Raw genomic sequence first — 11,455 nt, forward strand, 5'->3', positions numbered from 1 at the left:
CTGCTGTCCAGGCATGTGCCATCTGCCACCCGGGGAGCAGGCCTAAGCCAGCAGGTGGTTATCTCCCAAGGGGTCCCAGACTGTGAGAGGGCACAAGTGGAGATGAGGGACACCCCTCGGAATACCCCCCCACCCCCCGCCAGTGCACAAATTTTTGTGCACCGGGCCTCTAGTATTATATAATTGCATTTATGTGAAATGTCTAAATAAGTAAATCTATAGTAATAGAAAGTAGAGACTGGGAGGAGGGAGGAATGGGAATTAACCACTATTAGCTACAGGGTTCCTTTAAAAAGTGATAGAAATGGCCCAACTGGTGTGGCTCAGTAGTTAGCATTGACCCAAGAGGTTACCAGTTCGATTCCCAGTCAGGGCACATGCCGGGATTGCAGGCACAACCCCCAGTAGGGGGTGTGCAGGAGGCAGCCGATGGATGTTTCTCTTTCATCAATGTTTCTATCTCTCTATCCCTCTCCCTTCCTCTCTCTTTAAAATCAATAAAAACATTTTTTAAAAGTGATAGAAATGCTCTGGAATCAGAAAGTGGTGATGGTCACACAATATATGAATATACTTAAAACCCACTGAATCGTATACTCTTAAATGGTGTGGGAATTTTATCTTAATTGAAAAAATGTTGATTGGTTAAATGAATGAAACAACAAAGAGCTCAGCCATTCTAGCCCTTCTAGCCCACATCTGGGGTTTGTTCCTATTAGTTTCTTTTAGCCTCCGTTTTGCTTGATCTGTCTTTTTACTAGCTCCTTCCCTGAGAGAGGGGACCACATTTGCCAGGTCTTCCCTGTGCTTTTAGACTGGGAGCCAAGGCATTTCAAAACCTTGCTTGATGGTGGGATGAAGACCTGACTGGTCCAGGTCACCTCCAGGGGCAGGGGCTCCGGGCACTTGTCCCTTCCAGGAGTCTGCAACAAGGGAACCCACTACAGCCCCCAGGTCCCTGCCCCCTGGGCCAGCATGCCTCAGCCCCGGCCCCAGCCCCAGGAGAGCCCTTTACCTTACCCCCGGCTCCTCTGGTTGAGCTTCTTTATGAAGACCCGTGTGATCTCGAGAGCCTCCTGCTCTGGAAGCAGCAGGTTGCCAGATGTGTTACAGCTCAGATCAATCCAGTCAGTCCGCAGGGCTTGGAAGTCAAGGTTCTGTGCACTGAAAGTCTGGTCCCAGTTTACCACTGGGTCAAACATGGGCACGTATTCAAACACCTCACTCACATCCTCTTCCTCTTCCTCTTCTTCACCCTCTTCCTCTCCCTCCATTTGCCCTTCCTGGCCTGCAGCTGCTACCACCTTCTCCCCAGGCCAACCCCTCCTCGGGGCCAGAGGCTCCATCCTGTCACCCCTCCTCTGCTCTGCAATGTATGACTCAACTTGATTAAGCCACTGGGACTGCCCTAGAGTCTTCCTGGGGCTATCACCAGTGGGCCTGGGCCTTTTGACTTGAGGTAGGTTCCCCATCCGGTGCCCAGGCCACTTGTCAGAATGAGGTGGATTTTGGCTGGGCTCAGGTCTGGATTTTCTCTCCATCTTCTCTGCTTGCTGGACTGGGACATTGCTGGTCTTCACTGGGAAGGGAGTTATAGAGTTCTGCTTGGAAAGGGGGGCAGGCAGCCCCTCCCGGGGCCGGGCCAGGAGTTTCCGCAGGCTCCGGAGGTGGTAGTCAGTGACATCCTGCCCAGGGGTAGAGGTAGGCACGTGTTTTCCCTCTGGCTCAGTGGAAGCAGGGGTCTCCTCTGCTGCCTCTCCATACTGGGACTCTTCTAGAAGGCCTTCTTCAAAACCTGTCATTAATAACAACCATTCCTCACGTCAGAGTTTGCAAGCTTTTCCCAAGACATACAAATACCTGGTGATTGTGTGATACTTCAAGGGGTTTCAGACAGGGATGGCATCTGGGCTCTGCCACTTACTGTGTGACCTGGGTGAGTCACTCACTCAGTAACCCCAGTTTCTCCATTTGCATAAAGGGAATAATGAGCCATCTTCCACAGGTTTTTGTGAAGACAGAGTGATATAAATACACAAAGTGCCTAGCAGGTGCCTGGCACATGGAGGATTCCAACAAACGGCCCAACCCAGGCCCTAGTGCCACAAGAAGAAAGGCCACAGGAAGACAGTGCTTCTCTGTAGAACTTCTCAAATGACGTGCTAGGGACAGCGCATCCTGGGGCAGCCCAAGTAATCTCCAGGGCTCAGAACCTCCAGCTGACCCAGCCTGCTGCCACCAACAGTCATGTTCTTGTAGAACATGTGCCTTGATATAGAAAAGCTGGGAGTACTGCTTTGCACCCTTGGGTGTGGAAGGAGCGGCCATGTGGTTTGGATTTTTTAAAAATATTTTTTTTATTGATTTCAGAGAGGAAGGGAAAGGGAGAGAAATAGAAACATCAATGATAAAAGAGAATCACTGATCAGCTACCTGCCGCACGCCCCCACTGGGGATCAAGCCCACAAGCCGGGCATGTACCCTAACTGGGAATTGAACTGTGAACTCCTGGTTCATAGGTCAATGCTCAACCACTGAGCCATGTTGGCTGGACTCGTTTGAATTTTAAGCTCCTCAGGTGCAGGGCTAGCATAGTCTGAACTTCTCTTAGAAATAGACCATGGTCACCCCTCCCAGCCTGACCTGGAAGCCCCAGCTCTCACTCTGTACCTGGCTGCTCTGGCCCCTGCTTCTCAGGCTGGTCAATCTTGATGTACTCCTGGAAGCTGAACCTGTAGGAGGAAGGGAAAAGCAGGCTGCACAGGTGCCCTGCAGGCAGAGCATGAGGCTCTGCTGGAAGTTCCAGCAGCAGTCTGAGGTCATGTCCTGGACCGTGTTGTGTGTGTGAGTGGCGGGGCGGGGCGAGGAGGGGGTGTGGAATCTGTGAGTATGGGAAGTGCCTAGGAAGGACCAAGGCTCCTTGGGCTGGAGGGCCATTGAGTCCCTCTGGTCCAGGCAGCTCCCCTGGCTCCTGCAGAGCGCCATCTTCTTGCCTCATTCAGTGTTGCTCACCTGTCCTGGTAGAATGTGTTTTCTTGGTAGAAGCATTTGTTATAGGTTTCCATGTGGCTAAGGCGGGTGTAGTCATTGGGGTAAACAAAGGACAGATGAACCTGGAGGTAGAGGAAGAAGCAGCAGGAGAAAGAAGGTGGGATCTTGGTAAGAAGTCAGCCAACCAGAGTTGAACCTGAGCCCTCCTTCCCATCTCCTAGGAACCTGCCCTAATGGGGAGGGAAGGGCTGCACTGAGCTCTGAATTCAACATCTGCTCATGCAGACCAGGATTCCACTCTTCTCTCTCTTTTTTTTAATCCTCACCTGAGGATATGCTTATTGATTTTAGAGAGGGAGGGAGAGAGATTAATGTGAGAGAAAACATCAATTGGTTGTCTTCCGTACATGTGCGACCACGGATCAAACCTGCAACCTTCTGGTGTATGGGACAACACTCCAACCAACTGAGCCGCACTGGCCAGGGCCCACTCCACTTTATGCCTCCTCTCTGGGCTCTCTGGACCAAACATAACCCCTACAGGCTAGTTCTCCAGTGCACACGTCCCTCATCTCCCGACCCACCTCATTCTCTCAGCTGCAGACCCTCCCTCCTCCTCCTGTCATCTTATCCTCTCCTGCAACCTCTACACCTTTACCTGCAACCTCTCACCACCTTGGAACAACCCCTTTTGTTATTTACTTCACTATTTTTTGCCCCCTTTAAACATAGCTCAAGGCAATCACCACCCAAAACCTTCTCCGTGCCACCCCAGCCATCCTCTGAGTCCTGGTCATTCTCTCCTGCCTCCAGCACTCTCTGCTCTTCTGCCTCTCTAGTTTCCACACAGCCTGAACGTTCTCTCACGTTCCCCTCCATAGCTCATTTCTCCAGTGTCTTATCTATGAGTTTAATAGGTGCTGCTGGCCGACTGGCTGGTAGGACTGACCCGGGCAGGACAGGGTTGTGTAGCCCATGGAGCAAAGAGTGTAAGAAGCCTTATGCCAGCCCACCTCACATCATCACTGTGGCAGAACTGGTGTACGGGGTTCCCTAAGGCAGAACTCCACTCGCAGGCTTTGCAGGGCAGTCCACCTGGGCCAGAAGCAACTTGGAATGCTCGTTCTCCCAGCCCAGGAGCCTGGGAGGCCACCCTGTCTGTCTGCTGGTATGCAACGTGGGAAGGAGAGGGAAGTCAGCTTCAGCAACCCCCCATCTTAGCCATAGGCAGCAAGCCCTCTCTCACTCCTGCCCCCCACTGTCCGGGCCCCAGACTTACAAACCGGAGGCCCTGGTAGCGCTGCAGGGGGAGCCCATCCACCAGGTAGCTGGGTTTGTAGGGACAATCAGGCAGGGCGTGACGGAGATGAGACTTGGAGATCAGAGGCACTGAGGACAGTAAGGGAAGGGGATGAGGATGGGGAGTGGGAGCTGGAAACAGGGGCTGGCTTAGAGCCACAAAGGCTCCTGGCTGAGGGATGAGGGCTGAAGTCCTCTGCCCTGAGCAGCACCTTTGTATTCACTGGAGGCAGCTGTGGTCAGAGTCCATGGCCATTGGCTGAGGTTGCCAGACCAGGGCTGGCACCACTCCTCTGGGGCAGGGGCATTCACGGAGCACCTTGGCGGCAGAGGACTCAGACTCCCTAGTTCAAGGCACAGTATCGCACTGGGATGGCTGTACAGGGCTGGCCTCAATAAAGGCTTAGAGACTTCCAAGTGCAGTGCAATAACTGAATTTCCTTTGAGAAGCAGGGGATGCAGGACATGATTTTGTCATCTTTTAAAATGTACACACTCCCAAGTGTTTAAGACTCTGACACCTTAGTGGGAACATACTAGTATTTCTCTCACTGGGTAAGAAGAGCCAGAATCCAGTTAGAAGCTATGGGGTTTGTGATTACAGAGGGACACCCAGGGAGCTTCTGGGTTCGAGTTCTCTTTCTAGTCCTGGGCAGTAGTTACACAAATGTTTGCTCTGTAATGGTTTGTGTAGTATAAAGTTATACATGTATGTTTTTGTAGTTTTCTGTGTGCATGTTATATTTCACACTACAATCTTCGGGGTTTGGGGACACTGGTAGAACTGACAGGTCTCCTGAGTCTCCACCCACACCACGGACCTGGCCATATACCGTCCCCAGACTGGGTGACAAGTATGCAGCCGAGGCCTCACCTCGATAGAGGGTGTCCCGGGGGTCAGGCCGAAGCATGTCAGCGAGGGGCTGCTCATCTGTGGGAAGAGAGTCTGGGGAGCCTGCATGGCTGGCTGCTGTCTGTGGGATGTGGCCCACCTCATCCATCCTTAGGAACGTCTCATCTGGGCCAGGGAAGAAAGAAAAGAGGGCAGCTGTGAGCCCTGGAGCAAACCCAGCCCAGAACCCAGGCCCTGTCTCTTTGAGGGGCCGGGGGAAAGGCTCAGTCAAGGCCCCTATACACCCCCAGAGGCAGTATAGGATGTGCTCGACCTTCTTCCCTCTAGCCCTGCCCCCCATAACTTGTGGTTTCAGCTCTTTATCTCCTTTTGACTCTCTCCCCTGGCCCCATGACCAGCACACACCACCATTTTTGTGTGAATTGGAAAAGAACACATCTTCCTCAAAATGTTTTACAGCTATCTGCTAGGAATTTGTCTTTTATAAGTACTAGCATGTTTCATTTATTGAACAAACACATATATAGTTCTTACTAAATAATAATCCAGGCATGTTCTAAGCATCTTACAAATAACCCATTTAGCCCGGCCGGCATGGCTCAGTGGTTGAGCATCGACCTATGAACCAGGAGGTCACAGTTTGATTCCGGGTCGGGGCACATGCCTGGGTTGCAGGCTCGATCCCCAGGGTGGGGCATGCAGGAGGCAGCTGATCAATGATTCTCTCTCATCATTGATGTTTCTCTCGCCCTTTCCCTCTCTCTCTGAAATCAATAAAAATATATTAAAAAACAAACCAAATAAACCATTTAATCTTCATAATACCACATGACATGTATTATTATTATTCCTATTTTACAGAAAAGGAACTGTGGCAAAGAGACTCTAAGTCATTTGCCTAAGATCACATAACTGATAAAGTGGCAGTTTGAACCTGGCAGTCTAGTCTCAGCCTGCAGACTATGCTGCAGCTCCAACAGATCAGCAATGCCTATGAGCAGGGTGCCCCCTAGCGTTCCCAGCAGCCCTGCTCCTCATCTGAGGGCTGGTTGCCTGTCTCTGTTCTCTGCCTCTTGGGTTCATTTGTCTTCAGCCGCAACTAGAGCTCTCCTACACCCAAGGCTAGTTACATCTGGTCCATCTATTAGTTTCTTACCTAAACTTTGCTAGGGGTCTCTTTCTTCTTGATTCACATAGAATCTATGGATTCCAATTCTCTCGTCTTCCTCTTGCAGCAACCCAGCAACTCACAACCTGTCCCTCTGCTTTGACTTTGTGGCCTCTTGCGTTGGTCACCGGAAATCTCCTCCCACTCACCGTTCCACAGATGCCACCCTCTCCAGGGAACCCAGACCTTCCCTTTTCCCTCCATCCTGCCCCGTTCTCACACGCACACCTCCCCCTGCCTCCCAGTCCCCTCCCAGCACCTGCCTTCCTTCCTCCTATAGGGTTCTAGCCCTGTCTGCTCTTCCTACTCCCAGGGCCCACACGGCCCCACCTGCCAGGTGGCAATTCCTAGTGGGACCTCCAGATGAGAGTCTTGCTAAGGAAATCATAAGCAATGAAGAGTATGATGGAAGAGTTCATTTACTGAGACTTTAAAGCAGTGAAAACAGTTTCCTCTGCTCTGCCATGGCTTGGAAAGAACCATGGCTGCCTCATCTGTGACATAGGAGATTGGCCTCACTCAGGTTTTCATGTGGAGTGAGCCTCGTGGTCTCTGGATCCCCTTGAAATTATACACAAAATATGGTTTGTGGGTGCACGAAGGCTCAGAGCTTCCATCAGGTTCTCAAAGGGATCCCTGACCCCTGAGAGTTAAGGACCTCTGATCTTAGGTTCTATTCCTATCCCTTCACACCCACATTCCAAGCACCTTGAGCTTTAGCCTCCACACCCACCCCCCGACTAGTTCCCCAGGTGGGCTGAGCCTCCCGTGGGTTACCCCTGGCCTCCATCTCAGGCGAGGGGCAGAGCCTACTCACTTGTGAAGAGGGACAGGGAAGGGGAGTCAATGATGGTGAACTTGGCTCCAGGGTCATTCCGTCGCCACTGGAAGAGGAGAGAATATGGATATGGAAGGCTGGCAGATATTAGATTTCGAAAAGGGTCCAAGGGACGAGGGAACAGGAGTGGCTAGGAGCTGAGCTAGGAGGGGCAGGAACACTCACTGCGACTTCCACGTGGTCCGTGCCCTCGTCATTCTGCTTGTGCAGCACCTCAAAGTAGTACCTGCGGGAGGCTGACAGGCTGACGGGAGGAGAGAGCAGAGAAAGGGAAAGCTGTCTCCAGCCCATGGCCATCCCTCTGCCCCACTCTTCCACTGCGCCCACCTATAAACTCCCTTGTCACTTAACCACCTGGGTTAGAGCCCCCTCTCCACCACTGACGAACTGTGTCACCTTAGTTTTCTCTTCTGGAAGATGGCAATGATAACAGTACTTACTTCACAGGACAATAGGGAGAATAAAAAATAAATAATAACGAACCCTTATAGAGTTGGTACTGTGGGCTAGGCACTGTTCTAAGAGCTTTGTATATATTAAGTCGCTTAATCCTTCTCGCAGATGAGAACACTGAGGCACAGAAATCTTGGGCAGTTTTCCAAAGCCCCGAGGTAATGTGGTGGAGTGGGATTTGGACCGGCAGGCTTGCTTCAGAGCCCATGTCATTAGCTGTTATGCTGAATTGCACCACAGAGGCTGGCACAGAGCAGTGCTCTTTGCAAGCTGGACTGTCATTATTACCATCAGGCCAATGCATGTTCTCGCTTGTGTGTGCGCCAGCCACCAGGTGGTGCTCTGACGCTGGGCTAAGTCCCCCTTCCAGCATGTTAATGTGACTCCAGGCACTACCAGCGGGAAGGGCCCTTTGTTTCCCTCCAGTCTAGGAAGGGTCTGCTGCGACTAGGACCTTTGCATTGCACAGGCGGAGCAGCAGGTGCTAGGGCTGCATAGCTGTGGATATCTTTGGGTGCAGAGAACATGTGAAAGGCAAGGACTGGGAGAAGGGAGACTTATTTTTGTTTTCCAGTCCTGAGTGTCACCAAATAGCTGGGAGACCCTCATTAAATCATTGCCCCTCTGGGCCTCAGTTTCTTCATCTGTAAAATGAGGGATGATGAGCCAGATGGTTTCTAAATCAAAGACTTTATTTACTAAAATGCATGGGTGCCCTGAACACTGAGGCCTGTGAATGAGGACGGCTGGAGAGTGGAGCAGGCAGGCTGAAGGAGGGCCGGGCTCTATGACTTGGATTTGGCCTCAGCCCTTGGGGGAGGCTGGGGTTTCTTTGGCGCTCTTGTGCATGTCCTGACACTCCACACTCACCTCACTGGCTTGGAAATTTGACTCCGAAATTTCCCAAACTCTCCAGGGGCAGTCCACTCCTTTCCAGTCTACAAGTGTGAGGAGAGAGAGTGAAAGAAGGAGGGAAGGAGAAAATATGAAGGATGAGAGGTGGTGAGTGAAGAAAAGGAAGGAATGAGGAAGAGAAAAGTTGAGAGAGAGAGTGAACAGAGGAAGGAAGATGGTGAGTGATGATGGGAGAGAAAACAGAAGGGAGTTAAGGGAGTGACCAAGTGACCCATGCAAGAAGCACCTCCCTGCTTCCAGAAGGGCCGCAGCATCCATCCCCTTGGGTGAGTTCTTCGCACTGAGCTAAGGAGTTTTGAACCAAAAGGTGTTATGTGGCCTAGGCCCAGCCCAAAGATGAATCTCCCGGGGGTCTTTTCCCAGCCTCAGACTGACTCCTTCCTCCTCCCCACCCCTCCGTTTACCACGGGGTAAAATGGGACGGAGTGAGAGGATCTTCTTGTTCCCACCTTTTCCCTGGCAATCACACCAGAGTCACTAGTGGTGATGAGAGTCTACTGATGGAGGCGGGCCCCTTCAATGCCTGGCACCTGGACCAAGGGAGATGGGCTGAGTTGACCCTACCTTGCCCACACTGGCCAGTAGCTGAAGACCTGAAACCTGGTCGTCCTGGCTCAGCCAGAATTCCGCATTGTCGTCTGCAGCAATGGCAAACTGGATTGGCCCTAGGCAGTGGGGGAGAGTCCAGGTGAGAGCAAGAACATCAGTGTCAGGGCTGAAGGCCTGTGTTATGTGTAGTCATTAAATTCTCTTGGGGGCTTGGTGCGTGGCTTCCCTCCTGTAGAGTGGGTTTCTCCATCCTGGGAGATACTGTGTAGGTGGGAAGACTAGAGAGAGAGAGGTGAGCCAGATCCAGACTCTGCAAGTCAAGGAATGAAGACAGCCTGCGGGTGGGGGTGGACTGGATGAGACTGCAGCTAGACTCTCGTCAAAGACGTACTAACAGGGTCCCAGAGCAGACGTATTTCGCAGCCACGGGCTTATGTTCTCTGGACTCCCTAAAGAACTCCGGGGCAGGAAGTGGAAGGGTGGGGCGTTGGGGCTGGCCTCACCATCGGTGAAGGGGTGCAGGTAGCCAAAGATGCGGAGGCCATAGTTGGTCCATTTGGGAGATACGGCCAGCTTCCTCAGAGTTGTGCGGATCTATGCCAAGAAAGGGGAGGAAAACTGTTACCCAGAAGAGGGAAGAGGAAGTGGAGACTGGTCCAGTCAGGCCTGGTGGGAAGACCAGGAGGGGGGAGACAGGCTGGGCCAGGGCATGGCTTGGTATGGAATATGGGGAAGATTTCCACTCCCACTGGGCCACTTTGTCCAGGTGACCGTGCAGAGTACACCACCAGCACAACTGCACCTGATGGCCCTGGGCAAACTAGATGATGAACCAAAATGAGGGTCTAAAGCTGAAATGATGGCGAGGATGACAGACATCGAAGGAATCTCTAGGGCGGGAACAAGCAGATACTGTGCAGAGAGGAAAGAAAGGCCCACGAGATAAAGGAAAGAAAGCAAACCAGAAGTAAAAAGAAAGATGGGGAAGACAGAAGATGGGTGGGGGGGGGGATAAGAGACAGAAGTAGGCAGAGGAAGAGGAGATGGTGTGGAGAAAGGAGAGGGGGGCCCACAGCACTCACATGGGGGTACAGAGGGAAGTGGAGGTTTCTCCTGAGCTGCTGGATGGAGCTGCCACACCAGTCTTCAAACACATGCAGGTTGGCGCGGCCCCGGAACTGTACGGGCGGAGAAGCAGGTGAGAGTGAACACCCCAAACCTGCCCCTGCGGCCCATGACTTGAAGAGGCTGGGTGGAGAGTCAGAGGCACGGGCCACCACAGCCCCAGCACAAGTGTTCCTCTCACTGCTGAAGGTCATGGCCCACTTTAGTCCCATTCCCATCCTTGGGACCCTTGGCTTCTTTCAGAAACTTCATCCTTATGGCCTGGCCCTGAGGCTTGCGTGTTTTTCTTGCCATGCATGTGTGCAAATGTACATGTGTACACACACACAAACACACACACACACACACACTCACACATACATTCCCAGCTCTTTCCACGCAGGAAGCGGGCTGGTTTGCATTCCCCAGGCGCGGGGGAGTAACAGCCACACAGAATGGTAGAAATGACAGAGGGAACTGGAAGGAAGTGCCAAGCTGGGGTTTCAGCCGAAGACTTGCTCCCTCCTCTCCCCTTCCTCTAATGCCCAGGGAGAGGAAAGCTCCACAGCTGTCTGCGGGTGAAATCTTATCTACCCAGCGGTCTCCACGCTGGGGGCTCCCCTTGTGGGGAAGCAGCTGGGAAAGCGCTGCGGGAGGTTCCTGGGGACTCATCGGCAGACCAGGCCTCCCACCGCTCTCAGGAGCTCAAAGCCTCACTCTGCCCAGGCCTCACCTGAATAATGAACCAGGTGCCCGGTCTTCCAGGCAATCCTGGAAAGGCTCCTGGGAAGGTGGGAGCAGAGGACGGAAGGTGGGAGCAGAGGATGTTTTCTCTCTCTCCTCCTCAGGACAGGGCATGAAGGCCTGGAGCAGAGGGCCCCCTTCAAATGAAAGGACTAAGGCAGCAGCAAGTACTCAGAGTGGGTGGAAGCCTGGAGCTTGGCGGGGAGGGGGGGAGAGGGGGTGTGTAGCATGGGGATACTGTCCCAATTTATCCTGACAGAGAGTTTCAGATTACCCCACCTCAGCTCTTTTCTCCTCCCCTCCCCCAGAGCTTAATCTCCAGGTTGTGGGAGGTGGGACCTCAATTACTCTACACAAACAGACCCTGCCCTGCCCTCCCCATTGTGGCCCCTCAGTTATCAAAATCTAAGCTGCCCTTAGGAAAACAGAGGAAGGGCCCCCGAGACTGGAAGCCCAGATAGAAGGACGTGACATAAGGTCTCCAGCAAGAGATCTGGAGGGAGAGGTGGGAGGGGAGAGAACATGGGGGTGGGGGAGAACT

The 11,455-nt window shown here is 52.6% G+C and overlaps 1 protein-coding gene across 1 annotated transcript in view; it reads right to left on the reverse strand.

Annotated features, from left to right (window-relative positions):
• B4GALNT3 (beta-1,4-N-acetyl-galactosaminyl transferase 3) overlaps nucleotides 1-11,455 on the reverse strand; it is a 109,550-nt gene that overhangs the window by 8,434 nt on the left and 89,661 nt on the right. The window contains exons 5-15 of the mRNA XM_006771317.2: nucleotides 10,149-10,244; nucleotides 9,570-9,660; nucleotides 9,082-9,182; nucleotides 8,473-8,540; nucleotides 7,315-7,393; nucleotides 7,129-7,195; nucleotides 5,165-5,308; nucleotides 4,271-4,380; nucleotides 3,013-3,113; nucleotides 2,671-2,732; nucleotides 1,021-1,795 (exon numbers count right to left, since the gene is read on the reverse strand). Of these exons, the coding sequence (XP_006771380.1) occupies nucleotides 1,021-1,795; nucleotides 2,671-2,732; nucleotides 3,013-3,113; nucleotides 4,271-4,380; nucleotides 5,165-5,308; nucleotides 7,129-7,195; nucleotides 7,315-7,393; nucleotides 8,473-8,540; nucleotides 9,082-9,182; nucleotides 9,570-9,660; nucleotides 10,149-10,244 (1,694 nt within the window). The remainder of the gene's footprint in view (nucleotides 1-1,020; nucleotides 1,796-2,670; nucleotides 2,733-3,012; nucleotides 3,114-4,270; nucleotides 4,381-5,164; nucleotides 5,309-7,128; nucleotides 7,196-7,314; nucleotides 7,394-8,472; nucleotides 8,541-9,081; nucleotides 9,183-9,569; nucleotides 9,661-10,148; nucleotides 10,245-11,455) is intronic.

Source organism: Myotis davidii, unplaced genomic scaffold (assembly GCF_000327345.1).
Source record: "Myotis davidii unplaced genomic scaffold, ASM32734v1 scaffold944, whole genome shotgun sequence".
In the NCBI taxonomy this organism is placed as follows: domain Eukaryota; kingdom Metazoa; phylum Chordata; class Mammalia; order Chiroptera; family Vespertilionidae; genus Myotis; species Myotis davidii.